This window comes from Lepidochelys kempii, chromosome 2 (assembly GCF_965140285.1).
Source record: "Lepidochelys kempii isolate rLepKem1 chromosome 2, rLepKem1.hap1, whole genome shotgun sequence".
NCBI classification, from domain to species: domain Eukaryota; kingdom Metazoa; phylum Chordata; order Testudines; family Cheloniidae; genus Lepidochelys; species Lepidochelys kempii.
This window is the reverse complement of record NC_136381.1, coordinates 262,586,508-262,604,938: the sequence shown is the minus strand read 5'-3', so window position 1 is coordinate 262,604,938 and position 18,431 is coordinate 262,586,508. Positions and strand designations below refer to the sequence as shown.

At 42.1% G+C, this 18,431-nt stretch overlaps 1 protein-coding gene across 1 annotated transcript in view; it reads left to right on the top strand.

Annotated features, from left to right (window-relative positions):
- Positions 1–18,431, top strand: part of OBSCN (obscurin, cytoskeletal calmodulin and titin-interacting RhoGEF) — a 291,841-nt gene that overhangs the window by 156,012 nt on the left and 117,398 nt on the right. Inside the window, exons 49-51 of the mRNA XM_078851342.1 lie at positions 8,238–8,510; positions 14,778–15,050; positions 18,034–18,321. Of these exons, the coding sequence (XP_078707468.1) occupies positions 8,238–8,510; positions 14,778–15,050; positions 18,034–18,321 (834 nt within the window). The remainder of the gene's footprint in view (positions 1–8,237; positions 8,511–14,777; positions 15,051–18,033; positions 18,322–18,431) is intronic.

The following is an 18,431-nucleotide window of genomic DNA, read 5'->3' as shown; positions in this document are numbered from 1 at the left end:
TGCGGGTGAGTCGGCCACCTTCACCTGCGAGCTCTCGCACCCGGGGGTGCAGAACATACAGTGGTGGCTTGATGGATCTCCCCTTCAGAACAGCTCTGTGAATGAAATTGCTGTGAGAGATGGAAAAATCCACACTTTGACCCTAAAGAACCTGGGGTCTGATGATTCGGGGATTGTGACTTTCAGAGCTGGGTCCCTCATATCTTCAGCTAAATTATTAATCAAAGGTATTTTTTTTTTAGAAAGATGCAGATGTCCATCCCCCAAATTACTCTCCATACTAGCACTCCTGCCTTCTGGTTACCTGTATGAAATTCCTCCAAAATACTGTTGTTAGTATTCTGCCAGTGGCATAAAATTTTCATAACTAGTGGACTCTAGGATAGGGCCCAGGCTTGTAATATTTACTCATGCAAGTTGTCCATATTCATGCATGTAGACCTGTTGGTTTCAACAGACCTACTTCTGTGAATAAGGGTGACTCAACTGAGTAAGGGTTGTAGGATCAGGCCTGTGGCTTTTACCGGGCAGCACAGTCAGGATTTGTTCAAACTCTGGAAACAGATGGTGAGGATTTAATCTTACCATTGTGGTACCTGGGTGTTTGTCCTCCCCAGGACCATACGAGAATGATATTACCATAAATGCCACCCACTCACATTAATAAGTGGGAGAACTTGATGGGGCCAGCGATGAAAGGGGGACAGCCCCAGCAGCAAGGGAGGGAGACAGTTGCCAATAGACAATAGGTAGCTCCCCAACCCCCGTGAGACTTTGGCACCCATTGGCCAGCCAGGAGAGAGGAGTGCTGATTGGCCAGCATTCCCCAGTGTCCATTATTTAACCTGGTGTGGGGGCCATGTGGAGCATCTTTCGGCTCCGTTCCAGCAGCCCACCCTACCCACTCAAACTAGGCATGGGAACCTGGCCTGACAGATGCTGTGGGTCTAACCGATGGCCTATTTACGGGGTCAGGAAGGAATTTTTCTCCCATAGGCCAACTAGTGTAGGACCAGGGAGTTTTTTGCCTTCCTTGCAGCACGTTCAAGGCACAGTGGATTAAGTAGGAACCTTTAGTACCCAGCTGAGGTACTGGAGTGGTGGTGTTTATTCATCGCAACTTGCGATTGGTTTCCAGTGTGGTAAAAAGGATAAAATGAACAGTTCCCAGAGGTAAAAGACCTGGATTTTGGTGATGAGCCTTGGGCTTGTGCTAGGGAGAGACCTCACTGCCCTTGCACACTGAGGTCCCCACCCTGCTTTACCCTGTCAAGGAGGGCAGGGTGCTAGAACTCAATGAGCTGAGTCCTGGGGGGCAGGCTGAGGAGAACATACCACACATTATGGGTCATATGGTAGGAAGCCCTGGAACCCCGGCACTGGAACCAATTAAACACATGATATAGGAGAGCGTGGGGGATGGGTGGATAGCGCCCCTCCCCATCTTAAAGTTTAATTAAAGTTGCAGCCTGCGGCTTAATTCCATGCATGTGTCTGTCCTCGTTTTGCCACTGTGTCCACTTCAATACCATATAACCATCACCCTGCTACTGCTCCACAAGAAACGCGAGCGCAGATATTGGGCCTGATTCATCAGTGTGTGGCTGGAGTGTGGACATGGCATAACTCCATCAACATCGATGCCAGCGAGCTCTTGTGCATGGGAACGCAGAACGAGTCGGGGTGCCTGGATGGATCGCAGTGGAATAACACAGGCCTAAAATTGCAGTAACACAATGGTGACTTGGGCCCACTAATTTGTTACCGATGTACTGCTGGTTAGTACTGTAGTGAGAACGTTCTGTGGCTGTTGACTTGATGCTGTTTTAGATCTGGTAAAGGTAGCCATGAACTGCAAATAAAGCTGAACTCCAGACTTTACAATAAAGAAATCCCCTGCACATACACCATCCTTTAGAGTTCTCGGGAAAAGCTGAGACTTTACTTTGCTTTTGCATGGAGAAAAAAATTATTTTTGTCTTTCTTGTATTATTGGAAGGGAGTCACATCCCAAGAGGCATAGCAGGTTAGCTACTCTTTCCATTAAAATCCTCTGTCTTGTTGGGTAGCTGTGTCCTTTAACTAAAACAGGACTAGTCAGAGATGTGTAATCGCAATCTGAAATGGCCATCAATTTTCTGGTTTCAGAGTAACAGCCGTGTTAGTCTGTATTCGCAAAAAGAAAAAGAGTACTTATGGCACCTTAGAGACTAACCAATTTATTTGAGCATAAGCTTTCATGAGCTACAGCTCACTTCATCAATTTTCTGTTACACCATCAACTCCTCAGCCCTAAGCAGCAAGAATGGCCTCAGGAGCTGCCATCACATTTCTCACAAGGGGAGCTGTGCCATTAAAAGCCATAATAAAGCCCCTAGGGAACAGAACTGAGCTGAGCAGGAGGATTTCAGCAGACATCTTTGGGCTGCCTTTGCATGCCAAAGCATGCATATAATTTCCATTAACGTCCGTGAAATGCACACGTTGTTGAGAGGAGCATTTTCTCACAGGTCCAGTTTACCTGATTTTAGCGAGGCTGCAATGAGTTCTGCTTCTTAAGATAAAGGCTCCTTCTGGTCTAGACCTTCAATGACTACTAGTTTTTTAACCTAATTGATTATATAGCTTCGCACCTACCAAGTCCTTTGTAGCATAGCTGTGCTCCCAGGGAGAAGGGCTTTGCTGAGAGGCTGCTATTTCAATTGCCATTCAGATTTTTGGTCAAATATATACAATAAATATTATCGCCTGCAAATACTCTCATGGAGGGGGAATACAAAGTAGCATCTAGGAGGATGCCCTATGCCTGCTTTTGAAGCTTGCAAAATCTTCAGTTTTGTTTTCTTTACTTTATTGTATTATGCCTATAACCATAGCAGCTATCTTCAGCAGTGGTATTTTAAAAGAAAGTAAAGACCATCAAAATTCAACAGCAGGGGCATGGGTATCACCTTTCTCAGCGGGAGCAGTCAGCTACCAGGACCATTTCCAGGATTTCTTGGGTTCCTCAATTCAAGATTTCAATGAGCCATGGGAACTAATGGTAGCATTGAGTTATCTACAGTAGACCCTCAGAGTTACGAACACCTCGGAAATGGAGGTTGTCCATAACAATGAAATGTTTGTAACTCTGAATAAAACGATATGGTTGTTTTTTCAGGTTTACAACTAAACTTTGACTTCATACAGCTTTGAAACTTTACTATGCAGAAGAAAAATGCTGCTTTTGACCATCTTAATTTAAATGAAACAAGCACAGAAACAGTTTCCTTAGCTTGTCAAATCTTTTTTTAAAACGTTCTCTTTAATTTTTTAGTAGTTTACTTTTAACACAGTACTGTACTGTATTTGCCTTTTTATTTTATTTTTTTTGTCTCTGCTGCTGCTGCCTGATTGCATACTTCCAGTTCCAAATGAGGTGTTGGTTGACCGGTCAGTTCGTAACTCTGGTGTTTGTAACTCTGAGGTTCTACTGTAGTTACACAATTGACTTTACAAATCGACTAGTTAGATGGCTACATGCAATCGTTTGTTGTATACACAGGCAGACACAAGATCAGTCAAAAACTGGGCACTTCTCTTCTGTGGAGTGCTCTCTCCATGATATTTTGGAAGGTCCAGAATAGGGTGGCCCAGCTATAGTGCCATGCTTGCCTTACTGCGTGTGGGTTTCTGACAGACTTTATGACCAGTGACAAGCCGGAATGCCTAATGTAATTATACATTTCATTTCAAGTAGCTTTCACAGGTTGTTCACGTAGAGAAAGGCTCCTATGAACTTCCAGACAGTCCTGAGTACCACTGCTGCTCTCCTTTGGGCCTCAGAAGTATCATAGTAAAGGCACCATCATATCACATCCTGTTAGAAGCTGTGGGTTTGTTGCTGGAAAACTCCTGGCCAGATTTAATCAGATGAACATATAATCACACTGGGGTTCATTTTTAGCCCAGACTTCCCAGTTTAATTGGAGTCACCCTGCTAAACCCCAGCCAATCTTGCTGAATATGTTCATTTTGACTTTTCTGTTTTTAAGTCACTCAGCCGTCTTCTCAAGGCAGCTCACCCATCCCACTTCGCTATCTCCACCCCTGACAGATTCTGAGAAGCCCTGACATACTTGAGAGTGAGCCACGTTCAGTGCTCCGTGGTGGAACGAGGGCTCCTGTGATATGTGTCATTGTGGGGAGGAAATGACGGAGAGGGAGAAAATCCCAGTGGATGCTCTCCAAAGAAAAATAGCCTTCAAGAATCTTTGTATAAATCTTAGTTATTTAGACTAAACCAGGGGTTCTCAAACTATGGGGCAAATGTGTCAAGGGAGGTGTGAGCTGTGTGATTTTATTTAAGAGCTCTGTCAGCCCCGGGTGGCTGGGGCTGGTGCAGAAGGGCCGTGCACACCCGGGAGGCAGGAATAAAGGGGACAGCTGGAAGCCCCGAGCTGATAGCTGGAGCCACACCACCTAGGCTTGGGCTCTCCTTCCCCTCCACTCAATCCCTCACCTGGGGTGGCAGCAGCAGCGCAGAAGTAAGGGTGGCAATGGGACACTAAGTCTGCTGTGAAAAGTGATGTTGACAGATATCACCTTTCACGCGGCCACCCGTACTTCTGCTGGCGCAGGTGCTGCTGCCCTCCGCTCTGCCTCCGCTCTGCCTTCTTGTGGGGTCGGGGGAAGGAGCACGCAAGCACCTACAGACACAGAGAAGCGGGGCCCAATCAAATAAGTTTGAGAACCACTGGTCTGAACTATCTGACAGTACAGCTATCCTAATATACCCTGTTTGCTTCCACGCGGCTTGATGCTGACACAAGCAAACGCTAAACCTGCTAGCCTGTAGCGCATCTGGGCAGCCTTATGCTTGTAATTTCATTTCATTTGCTTCCCATTCCACGCGGGCTCTGTGCTTGACAATATCTAAGCTGCCCTTTCCATAAGGATCCACTAATACATGTCCCTCCTGACATGTTGGTTGACAGATCCAACTATTGAGGTGGTCAGTCCCATGCAGGACATTACCGTTGATGAAGATGGCACAGCAGAGCTCATATGCCAGTACTCTAGGCCAGTGCAAGCCACATGGAAGAAAAATGATCAGGAAGTTTCTGCAGATGGGCAACGAGTCATTATCGAGCAGGACTGGAATGTAGCCAAGCTAAAAATTAAACCTGCCCTTCCAGAAGACAGTGGCATCTATTCTTGTGAAGCTGGAAGCACTAAAGTTGTGGCTATGCTTGATGTTCAAGGTGAGGTCTTCCAGCACAGAAGGAAGACTACTAAGGGGACCAAATAGCAACCAAGTGGCAAATCACAGTCGCATCTGACAATAAGTGGCAAATCGTTACCTATTCATTGGGTGTTCATTCCAATATCGATAATAATGAGAAACATGTTTGGTGTTAACATGAGTTGAATGTGAAAATGCACAAAATTCAGTTGGCAACTAGTTCAATTTAATGCCCACTAACGGTTCCAAACGCGTATAGGCAATCATGCCTGCTCTCCAATTAACTGAATTTGGAGGTAGCACTAATCAAATGGGATATGTTCTGCTGAATTATTGTCATGCTGCAGATGTGGCGTTCTTGGACTTGAAAAATAATAGCTTTTATATAGTGTTTTTCACATACAAAGTGCTTTAAAAAATTAACTAAAGGATAAAATGGCATTGTATTTTTTTATTTTCAGTTAATCTAATCTACAGTTCACCTTCCTTGAGTTTTATATCTATTTAAAATAATAATTTCTAAAGCCTCATGTAATTTGAAATTAGATATTGTAAGTGTCCCTGAGAGACAAAAAGTGGAAAAACAATAGAAATATTATTTTACGTGTAGTTAAGTGTCTGTGATAGAAAAGATGAGGAGAGCAGCTTGATTCTTAGGTTTACAGAAAACAGTGTTTCAAGGTTTGTTGTATCCTGTTCTTATATTTTTTCCCACCAAAGACTAAATCTTGTTTCCAATGAAGTTAATGAGAGTTTTGCCGTTGATTTTAGTAGGATCAGGATCTGGCCCCATATGTAACCTTTCTTGGTCTAATTAACAGAGCCGTGTTTATATATGTCTTGGACTCAGTTGCTCGGAGTCTGCGTTCAAGAGTCACTATTTTCTGTCTCTATCTTAGGTACTTGTATTCCCTCCATTACTGTGCTATGCAAGTGCCACACAGTCTTTATTATAGTTATTTATTTTCAATTTAGGACAGAGTGGAAATGAATATATTTTAAAAAATAATTGTCCAAACATCACAGGGATGATTTTCAAAAAGGCCTAATAGATTTAGTAGCACAAGGCCCATTGGCCTTAAATGGGAGTTGTGATACTGTAACCTGTAGGCATTTTTGAAAATCTTCCTCCACGGGTTTTTGAGATACATAAAGACCAATCTAGCGTTTGGTGTCCCATGTAAGGTGAAAGACACCTGATCTCAGTCTTAGAATTGATGGTGCGTAGGATACTTCCAAGAAAACTACCATACGTTTGCCAGTATTAACTAATTGAGGGGGTTGACCTGCAGCTGCTCCATGTAAGGAACTTTCCTTGACTTCAGTGGGAGCAACTACAGAACGTGACCCACAGCCTGCCATTTAAAGCCTTTAAAGAACCAAAATATCCAAGTGATCAAAGCAAACAACAGTAGAGCATAGCGGATATAATGTTTTAATAACTAGGTTTCTGCTATTTGCACATGGAATTCTTGTTTTCAATTACTGGGTACGCTATTATGGTTAGAAATATTTGGTTTCTGAGCTGTTGTTTGGTTTCTGAACTGTGAGATTGTGCTCAGTTAAAAAGCCATATTATTATTGATTATAATGCTCTGCACTTTGGTAGCTCCTTCCATCTTAGGGTCTAAAAGCACTTACCAAGTATTAATGAATGTAGTCTTAAAACGCCCTGGTGGGGGGGGAGGGCAGGGATCTGTAAGTATCAGCATTCTATATATGAGGAAAGTGGAGCGCAGAGAAATTAAATGACATAGATACATTCACACAGGAATGCAGTCATGCCGCTGACTCCTGTCCTTTGCCCTAGGCACAAGACCATTGTTCTCTTTAAACGTTCAAGTTGGAAAATTCTGGAACCTCAGAAAAACTGATTTGGCTTTGCTAGGGAATACATTTTCTAGGTGACAAGCAATTGCACGTGGGTTAGAAGTTACAATGATTGATGTGGTTACTAAACAGGATTGATTGGCCCATTATTCTGGTGCTATATTAGAACGTTGATCAGGAGGACCATGGTGTATAACTCATGTGAGCATTGTGGGTTTCAGCTTCTAAACTGTGCTCACCCAACTCAGCATACATAAATGTGTACAGTAGTGTGTGCCTAATGTGTCTATGCAATTAACCTGGTTGTGCACACAAATTGGGGATATGTGCATCAAATTGGTTAGTTGTGTGCAATTATCAGTTGGTGCATGCAGTTGCAGTAGTTGTGTGCAAATGGGTCATGCACATCTGTGCACATTTTTGCACACACGATGGCCCCAGCCCCCGACACTCAGATTAGAAAATCAGGTCCTGGACATATGTCAGAAGAATTTGGTAATAATTAGAAAGTTACTACTAAAAAAAGTGTTGCCGATGCAATAAATTGTAATTTTGCAAATGGCTTTTAATAGTACAATTTTAAAAATCTCTTGTTGGCTTAGATTTCAAATATCATTGCATTGACCAACAGTAGTCTGCTGCTGGGATAAGGACATGTTTTGTATAAAAGGTGGTAAGATTTTAAGATGAGCTCCCTATCAGTTTCAAATCTTTCTAGCTATGATGTTAATTATACATATGGAGGAGGTTGGCAAGAGGATTCCTGTTGTACGCAAATGGAAACTGGTTATACTCTATATTCTTGGACTGTGAAAGGCTTGTTGTATTCGCTTCCATTGAACAATTATTCAGTTCATACAAACAATGTGATTTCGTCCTTCATTTATAAAGATATAGGTCAGGTTATTGGATAAATGTTGAATAAAGCCAGAAGGAAACACCGGGTTAGAGTTATTTTACTACTTGTTAGACCACATCGCTGTTGTGGATGTATTTTAAACATCATGTTGTGTTTGGATGCCACTGAAATTTAAAAGGAGAAACCACAAGCTAACTTTCCCCATATGATCTCATATCAGCTTCCGGGTGATGGGAATTATATAGTGTGCTCTAAGGCTCGCTACTACTCAGAAGTGTGTAAGCAAAATAGCTAATGTTGTTGATCATTTTCCTTTTCCATTAGCCAAGAACAGTATTGTCAAGGGTTTGGAGAATGTGGAAGCCATGGAAGGTGGTGAAGCTCTGTTTGAGTGCTACCTTTCCAAACCAGAGTGCTACAATTACAACTGGCTGATTGATGATGAGCCTGCCAAAACCACAGAAAACATTGAGATGGTTTACTTTGAAAATGGACGCAGGCATCTTCTCCTGTTGAAGAACCTCACTCCCCAGGACAACTGCAGGGTGACTTTCCTGACTAGTGATGCTGTGACATCTGCATTCCTGACTGTGAAAGGTAACAATGACAGACCTGTGCTTGGAGTGCTATCTTTCCGGTTTGAAAGGCTGGACAACCCAGAAAAATATTTGTTGCGTGCCAGAGCTGGATAGTTCATGAGTAGCATAGGTCATGGGGCTCCATGCATTACTTCTGCTTCACACAGAGAAATCTTTTATTTTATACTTTACTAGTTATGTTTCATGTGACAAGCACTTATGTGTAGGAAGTGACATATGCCACGTCTCATATAATGCTTATAAATTGTGCAAATTAGCTAGAAACAAGCCACATTCATTCAGAGAGTAAGTATTCTAGTGGGTCAGAGATATAGATATTTCAAGGGTTCATAGATTACAATGTACATCATGATCATCATAATTATTACTGTTAATTACATTAGTTCCTAGAGGCCCCAGTCAGTTAGGCAATGCCCAGACATAGAATAAAAAGCAGCCACTGCCCCAAAGAGCTTTGAATCTATTAGCATACCAAGACAACAAAGGGTGTATTAAACAAACAAATGAGGATGACAACAAGGTAAACAGTGAAACCGTCCTGATTAGGTTAAGTAATAGAGTTGCCAATCCTCCATGTTTGGCCTGGAGTCTTCCGGAATCGGCACTGATCTGCCGGTGACTATTGGAAAGCAATCCGGGAGATTTTAATAGGATATTTTAAGAAAATGACATTGGCATGTTGGGGGAAAAAAAATCTCCTGGAATAGCTTCAGTCAGAGTTGGCAACCCTATTAAGTAGAAATAGCAGCAGGCCAAACAGCCTAGCCACTGCTGACTGATTTGCAGGCATCATGGCAGAGGTGAGTATACTTTGCATAACTTCTGTTGACTGTGGAACACAACCATTAACATTTCTTTCTGCTACTCAGCAGAGGTGAATCCTTCTCAAACATGCTTTATCCGTTTCTCTGTGGTCTGACTATCCATCACTTGTGTTCCCATATTTTAGGACTTGCTTTTACATTCGCTCATTATACATCTTGATTGATGTGGCCCAACCAGAATAACCTCTATTCTTGTATGCTTTCCAGTGTACTGTTTTCCTGAACTGCACCTTAACTTATCTTACGATATTATACTCATGAGCTTTGCAAAGCATTCTTCCTATGAGGGAATGCTTCCATTTTTCAATCGGACACAGAATCTCACAGCCATGCAACATAATGAAATTATGGTTGCAGGATGTTGGAGTTTTTAGCTTCGGTTTTCTGCTTGCCCAATCTTGTTGAATCAGTTACATGCATCTACTGCTAATTATTAAAACAAATTCAGCCCTGCTGTAAACAGATGCAACTCTATTGAAACCAATGTCATTGCCCATGATTGCACTAGGAATAAATGTGGCTCTTTTATGTATTTATTTCATGTACTACCTCTCCATCTATGCTAATTGGGGTGCCCAGGTATGTGAACTCCTTTGTGCTAGTTATCTGTCAAACAATCCATCCTCCCTTGAATTCCATTGTACAACTAGTCTGATCTTCATCTTCCCTGCATTCATCTGTAACCTCTGTGAATGCTGCTTGTCCCTCTTGTGTCTTGGAAACCAGTGCAGGACTATGTACAAACTCAATCAGCTGTTTGCCTTCCCTGATAATTCCTAATTTGTTCTTCCCTTTTGTCCTTACCTACCTACTTCAATTCAATGCCAGTGAGAGAAGATAATCTGTGGCAGATACATTCTTGTCTCTCTCTAGATTTTATGTTAGAAAACAGCCTTTATTTTAGTGAGCTGGCTTTAAAAAGAGCCACTGTCAAATGCCTATTATGATAATTATACAAAATACCACTTTCACGTGGGCTGTTTGAGGAAACTGATGAGGATAAGATGGCAAGACAAGGTTCCAGGTACTGAGGTTCTCATATGGGCAGGCATTCCAAACATCCATACTCCATTGATGAAATCACAGGTGAGATGGGCAGGCCATGTCACCAGAATGTCAGATGAGTGACTGCCAAAGAAGATCTTTTACGGCAAGCTAAAGGAGGGAAAGTGCTCTCAGGGAGGCCAGAGGAAACATTTCAAAAACTCCCTCAAGTTATCCTTGGAGGGTTTCAGCACAGACCCCGAGTTCTGGGAAGACCTTCTTCATGGTAGTTCTATTTGGCGAAATGTCACCCATACCAGAGCAACAGTCTGTGAGTGGAGGAGAACTGCTGAGGCAGAGCAGAAGTACCTGCAGCGTAAATTTCGTAACAGCAGCATGTTAGCTGTAAATCAAGCAACCCAGGATGGCATCTCTTGTTCAATGTGCCAGACAGTTCAAAGCTCAAATTGGCCTGATCAGCTACTCTGTGTTCAGACCATGTCATGGTCATCTTCGAACTCAAAGGATGAACAATGGTAATTGCAAAAGGGTCTGAGATTTTCAGTAAAGATTGGCCCAGATCCTAAACGCCCAAGAATTTCAGAAGAGTTTGAACCTACATCTGACTTTTATGGCTGACGTGTTTCCTATAGTAAGCCAAAGCAAAAGCCACCCTTGACCTCTGAGGATCTGGTCAATCTCTACTTTACTGAGTTTGAACTTTTAATATAATTTAATTTAATTTTTGTTTTCTTTCCTTCTAACAATCTAAACTATGGCTATTTCATCATACTCTTTTTAATTTGTTACATTTTTTACAATTCTTTATCAGGTGTAGTATGGCTTAGTATCTTACAATCACAGCTGATAATATAACTGAGTTACATTTAAAGATGCACTGTAAATTAACTCACGACACTTTGACATCTGGGTCTTCTCTCTTACTGTGGCTACTTAGTCATTAGTATAAATTCCATCTGTTGATAGTCTTTTAGCAAGACTTCTATGGCACCATTAGAAAATTCTTCCTGTAGGGAATGAGTACAGGCTGAAGAATTATTTGGGACTGCCTTGTCTACTGCTAGTCAACATTTGGAAAAAGTGGTTAAATTGTGACAATGGTATGTCAAATTTACATGTAATAAGAAACCTTTATTCATACATAATATATATTAAATAAAACCTGGCTTATGTATTTGAGCGATTGCATCGCCTCATGGCATTGACAAACATGCTGCTTCTTGGTTAAATGTAGCCACATAGGTTGCAAACATGTCTCTCCATCTTCATCTTTCGGTTGCCAGTTGTAAGTATACGATGTCTTTCAGCCTGCCTTATATTTCAGCTACTGGAAGCTCAATGCTATTTTTGATTCATCAGAGTTTTCAACTGGTCTTTCATCTTGTTTTTTTTCTCTTATCCATTTATGTGCTTTCATATTTTTTCCATATAAGCCATGCATACCTCCTCCCATGCTTCACAGTCCAGCTTGCTCTTCAAACCTTCTTGCTGTAGTGTTTGTGTAACAGCTCATGGGTTGGTGGTACACCAATGTCGAAAATCTAATTTTTAAACAGAGGTGGAACTGTGTCTTCTATCTTTCAAAGGTTCTCCACAGTTTTGTTTCCCTCCAGTCTATCTTCTTGGTGAGGAATAGCATCTCTCAGTTGGGCTGGGTAGCTATTGTTAGGGGGCTTATTCCTTCACCCACTTACTTCCCTGGTCCTTCACGCATGAACAGAGAGCAACAATACCCGAAGTCCAAAGGTGCAAACAATTCGATGTTTATTGGGGTGAACTTCCAGCAAGCATGATTCCAGTTTCCTTCCTTAGTATCCTCCTTCCCAGCTCTGACACCACAGAGCCTTACACCTGTGTCCCTGTTCCCATTCCTGCCCTTAGCCAAACATTATTCCAATTTCCTTACCCCCATTCCCTGTTCCCATTTCCCCCTTTAGCAAAACATGATTCCAATTTCCGCACCCCCATTCCCTGTTCCCATCCCCCCACCCACACACCCATCCCCTCCCACCCACGCCCACTCACTTCCTCATTGACTACAGATTATATAGTAAAACTTGAGTTCTGCTTAGCTATACCTTAACTAATCATTTTCCTGAAATTTAACTAACCAATCCTAACATATTGTAACATGATTATGTAACCAATTATATCCCACCACCTTAATTAGTTTACACCCAGCAAAATTCATTATACAGCAGACAGGAACAATCACAGAACCAGACAGAGATTATACAGACAAACAATAGCAAAGTGGGAACTATAATGACAAAACAATACAGAAGAGAGGATTTCACATCCCAGCTATTGATAAGTGAGTTCTTGCCAGACAGGATGCTATCAAACTAAGTTTCCTTTTACATTTTCTAGGCACTTCCATTCCTCTGGAGGTGATAGGAATACAATCCTGTCCTTATAGTGCCTAACAGCCCAATAGCACCTTATTTCAATGTGACTAGTTTGGAATGTGAGGATGTGACTGTTCGCTTCCCAGCTTATGGCTGCCTCTGCTGCTTAGCCAAAGGCCTTAGCCTAAGAACAGGGCCTCAGACTGTCACAGTAAGAGAAGGCCCTTACACCAGCAGACAGTGATTTTGATTCTTTCTTTTATACCTCTAGAACTAGCCAAGTGATAAGAATACACCTAAATTCTTAAAGTACAGGCCTTTACAGACAGGCCTGAATATCTATATCCTAACAGCTATACTCCCCAACAGCTCCTAATTCTTTTCTGTCTATGACAGGTTTCTTTTCTGTCTATGGTGATCTTCGCTTCTTTTCTATTGTGATTGAACCGGATGTTTTCTGTAAACTTAGCAGTGCATCTTCCATGCCTTCTACATTTCCATCATTTCCCCCCGTCTGCTTCTCCTGCAGACAGAAATTAATCAAGCTCTTTATACAGGATGTAGAGTTAAAATAATGTTTTGGGAACTCGGGGCTCAGATAAATCTTTTATCTTCGTGACATACACAAAATATCAGTTTTTTGTGAGCGGGAAATGGATTCACAGTCACAGCTCTCACAGTTGTACAAAGTACCTATCTCAATCTCAGTTGTCCAACCAAATAATTTCAACTAGATATAAAGAGGAGCATATTCATTTATCTACTCAACATTTCTTTATAATTCTTAGGAGCATTAGTGCCCCTGTCTGGCTACACTCTCACAATCTCCATTTCGTATCTGGGCATCGTGTGTCTCACAGTGATATGTGCCCAATGGCATGTTCCATGAAAGAAACTGAAGATCTGATCCAGAGCAAACCCTAATTATGTTAGTCACCCTTAGTTGTACGTTACCAGCTAAACCCAGAGTATGTGAATAATTTTGCACAAAAAGTGAAATCCAACATATCTTCAGGATGTCCAGTCATGTCACTTCACCCAGTGTCCTTCACTGAATTTCATTGAGGGAAAATAGTACAGTAGAGTAAAAAGTAGGAAAGAGAGGAGCTGAATTCAAAGGACTCAAGGTCCGTCGTCTTCTGCTCTTGACAGCACTCACAAACCACTCAATAGGGAAAACATGGAAATAGTGTAGGTTGCAGGTGGAAAAGAAATTCAAGAGCAAAATGTGAAACCATTTGAAACCCCCTAATATCATTCTATGGATATTCTTCTCTGTTTGAAAAGAGTAAAGGGAAGACATTGTTTCAGTCGTTTTTATTTGCTGACAGAGACAAAAAACAATTGTGATGTGTTCTCCTTGAGTGGAAAACAGCGAGGGAATGAATCCCAAATTAAATTACAGAAAAGGGGAAAAGAGAGGGTGAGGATGAACCAGTGAAGTAAGTGTGGGCATGAAGGGAGATTACTAAAGCTTAGAAGCTTTTTTAGTTTGTGCTTTACAGATGTTGTACCCACAACACCAGCAAGCATGTGGAGTGTTAAGAATTCACCATCATTTCATGAATTTTGCTGCTATTTTCATAAAATGTCAGGAAATAGTCATCTTTTTTCAGAGACAACTGCCATTTGCTTGTGCAAAACTCCCCAAGCTCCAAGTGAGAAAAGTGCTTTTGAATTTTTTGCCTAAACTGGGAAAAGGGCCCTTATATCCAGTAAAGACCCCTCTCCTGAAGCCTGTTGGCACAGATGGACTCTAGCACCAGGACGGAGCCCCAGTGACTTTAATGTGGTTCTGCACAAGTAAAGGGATCCCCCTACACATGAGCATGCAGAATCAGGGCTAAAGCTGGACCAAAACAGGAGGTTACAGCACACAGATCTGAAGGAGATCTCCTGATAGCTTTGGCAGTCTAGCTTCTAAGATCTCTGTCACCTTTAACCAGATTGCATAACCTAGACCTTAGAAAACTCATCAGGCTCTTCTGCCAGCCCATGTGGTCTAGCTGCCAAAAGATTCAGCAAGAAGATTAAGGATAAACCTTGACACTTAAATCTTGGGGTTTGATTACATATTTTTACCTGCAGGATGGCGCCTGGAAATTTTGCAGCCTTTGGTTGACACTGAAGTCACTGCTGGGGACCAAGCTACACTTAGCTGCGTTTTAAGTGAAGCAGTACCAGTCAGCGAAGTTGCCTGGTATGTTAATGACGTGGATATCCAACCAGACGAGAACTGGGAAATACAGGCAGATGGAGACAGCTACAGACTGATCCTGAAGAAAGCCCAACCACATCATGCTGGAGAGGTGACTTTTGCTGCAAGGGATGCAATTGCATCAGCCACGTTATCTGTAATAGGTAGGTTTATCCGGTGTACATTTCTGCAAATTCTGTCCATTGGCACTTGTACCACGGAGGGCAGGACAAGAGGCAGTGGGTTCAAACTACAGCAGAGCAGATTTAGATTAAATCTCAGGAAAAACTTCCTAACTGTAAGGACAGCAGGACAATGAACAGACGCCTAGGGAGGTCGTGGAAGCTCCTTCACTGGAGGTTTTCGAAAGGAGGCTAGAGCCATCTGTCTTGGTTGATTTAGATACAACCAATCCTGCATCTTGGCAGGGGGTTAGACTAGATGACCCTTGTGATCCCTTTTAACCCTATGATTCTATGCTTCTCAGCCTACAGGATCGAGCTGTATCACTCTGATTTTCTTACATCTGTGCTGTTTTCTGTTTCTCCTTCCCACAGATGCGCACACCAGCTTCCCCAGGTTAGATAAATTGCTGCTGTGCTATTCTGCTCTGACTGTTTCATGAAATGAAAATTTAAACCAACTAGTGAAGAGATTTTTTTTTCAGTGTTTCCTTAGCTGAAATCCACCATTTTGTAACCTACGATGCTTCTGTGAAGTACTAACTAGAACTGTACATACTTGTGAAGAAACCAATTTTCTGAGCAAGCTCTCTCTATCTTTATTTAAAACAATACTCTGCAAACTTACCAGCCTTAGGGAAAATTGAATTACAGTCAGTGAGGAAAAATTACCAAGAAAATAAAAGCACTTGAAAATGTGCTATTTTATTCTACAAAAACAACAAGGAGTCCGGTGGCACCTTAAAGACTAACAGATTTATTCTTCAGAAATGGGTTTTTTACCCACGAAAGCTTATGCCCTAAAAAATCTGTTAGTCTTTAAGGTGCCACCGGACTCCTCATTGTTTTTGTGGATACAGACTAACACGGCTACCCCTCTGATATTTGATTCTAGATTTTCATGGTCAATCTGATTGATGTATAGCAATACTTTACTTCACAGTGCACGGGTATCTTGCTGCTCATATTTAATAACAAATTAACTGTTGACCTTTTAGGTCCTGTTTGTCATTATGGGACAAATTTTCAGTAATGGCTTCTAAATTTTAGGAACCCCATTATTGGGGTGTGTAAGGAAACAGCATTTGTGCATGCAGAAAGGGTTATTAGACTTTGGGAGTTGTAGATGTAAACCCAAACAAGAAGCTGATAAATTGTGAATCCAAGACTTGGACAGTCAAATTGGAGGTTTTGGGTGCCCAAAATTAAAGACTAGGTTACAGTCTAATTTGGCCCTTAATTTCATAGTAAGAGACACTGCAATGCCACCTAGTGGAAAGTAATTTTCTTGGAAAATGCCCATGTAGTTTCAGACTAAAGAGAGGTTTCAGGGTAGCAGCCATGTTAGTCTGTATCCGCAAAAAGAAAAGGAGGACTTGTGGCACCTTAGAGACTAACCAATTTATTTGAGCATAAGCTTTCGTGAGCTACAGCTCACTTCATTGAAAGCTTATGCTCAAATAAATTGGTCAGACTCAAGGGGGGAGGGATAGCTCAGTGGTTTGAGCATTGGCCTGCTAAACCCAGGGTTGTGAGTTCAGTCCTTGAGGGGGCCATTTAGGGATCTGGGGCAAAAATTGGGGATTGGTCCTGCTTTGAGCAAGGGGTTGGACTAGATGACCTCCCAAGGTCCCTTCCAACCCTGATATTCTATGATTCTAAGAGAGCTATTTCTGTCTTCTAAACCAGAGTGTATATTGCATGATAAATCCTTATGGATATGCTGAGAGTACTTATCAGTCCCCAAGTAATCTGCAGGGACACGGTTCCAATGTTTTCGTGCGTTTATGCTCTATTTGCTGGTTTACGTGGAGAGCGACACCATAGTTACACAAGCATTGGAGCAATTTCCATGAGATTTACGAGAGTTTTTGTGCAATCCTGTGATCACTCCATTTCCATTAGAGATGGACTGTAATTAAAGTTTGGGCCTGACCATCCCTGAACTCTGGGCACATTCTGACCTGATTTTTGGAGCTTTTGGCTCATCTGTACTTTGTCTTTGATTGGACAAGGTGGCATTGAAAATCACAAGAATTGGGAAGGTTTCTTGGTAAATGTTAGGAGATCTATTGTGGTTGCGGTGAGTTTATTGCTTGTCATTAGAGCTGGGTGAATAATTAATTTTTTTTGGTTTGGCCTGGAAACCGCAAAATCAGGGAAAATATTCAGTTTCATTCTGAAGACTTTCGGAAATGGTCGGCAAATCAGAAAAGTTGGTTTCAGGCAGGCAAATATGTGTGTGTCCCCTTTATAGCCTTTAATCCAGTGGTTAGGGCACTTGTGAGGGACCGGGGTTTGAATCCCTGCTCTGAATCACACAAACAGAAGATTTGAAGCCATGTCTCCTACCTCCTAGGTGCTTTGATCAGCAAGGTATAGTCATCCTCACACTATTTCTCTGGCCCAATGACTATGTAAGTGTTTATATGAAGTGGAACAGCTTCAACAGGAGAGATTGAGAGCAGCCATACCCCAGAATAGTTTATAGCCAGGCTGCTTACCTGGGAGGAGGAGACCTGCTCCAGAGTGGGGATTCAGGCTTGGGTCTCCCACATCTTAGGCATGTGACCTAACCGCTGGGCTAAGGACAGATTTAGACACACAGTTTGCTGATGAGAAAAAAAAAACTTTTTCCCAAAGGTATTAATTAAGTCATGTTTGCCAGTAGTTTCGGATCAGGCAAAAATGCATTTTTGGTTGAATAAATTATTCACTCCAAAAATTCGACCCTGCTCTATATGTCACCCCCACCGTAGATTACAGTACAGCACAGGTCTGCAGAGAGTTGTCAGTTGTGTGAAGATGTGTCTGATTTTCACGCAGCTCCGATTCATGGTGAGAGAGATCCTGAAAGTGTCACTTAGATTTCTCCTTATTGTTTATAATGAGGGCTTATTTGTAATCTCACTAAAAAGCGACAGCACTTATTTTATACATCATTGGAACTCTGTTGTGCCCTCAGCCCTCCCTGACCCCCCGGAAGATCCAGAGATTTTAAGTAAGAGCAGTTGCTCGGTAACTCTGTCCTGGTTCACACCGCTGAGTGATGATGGCTGTGCCATCATAGGCTACAATGTTGAGAGGAAAACGCCTGGTAGTGGCTGGCAGCAACGCAACAAGGAACTTATTCAAAACACAGAGTTTGTTGGGGACAGTCTCTCACCAGGCGAACCCTACAGATTCCACATTTCCACTGTAAACAAAGTTGGTGCTGGTGAACCAGTGCATTTACCTCAAGCTGTTCAGCTAGGCGAGAACTAGAGAAGTCCCATTATGCACTAAGAGCTGTTATAGGCCTGTATTTCACATGGCATGTCCGCTTCACACATTCAAGGGACCTCACATGAGAGCTAAGGGTCC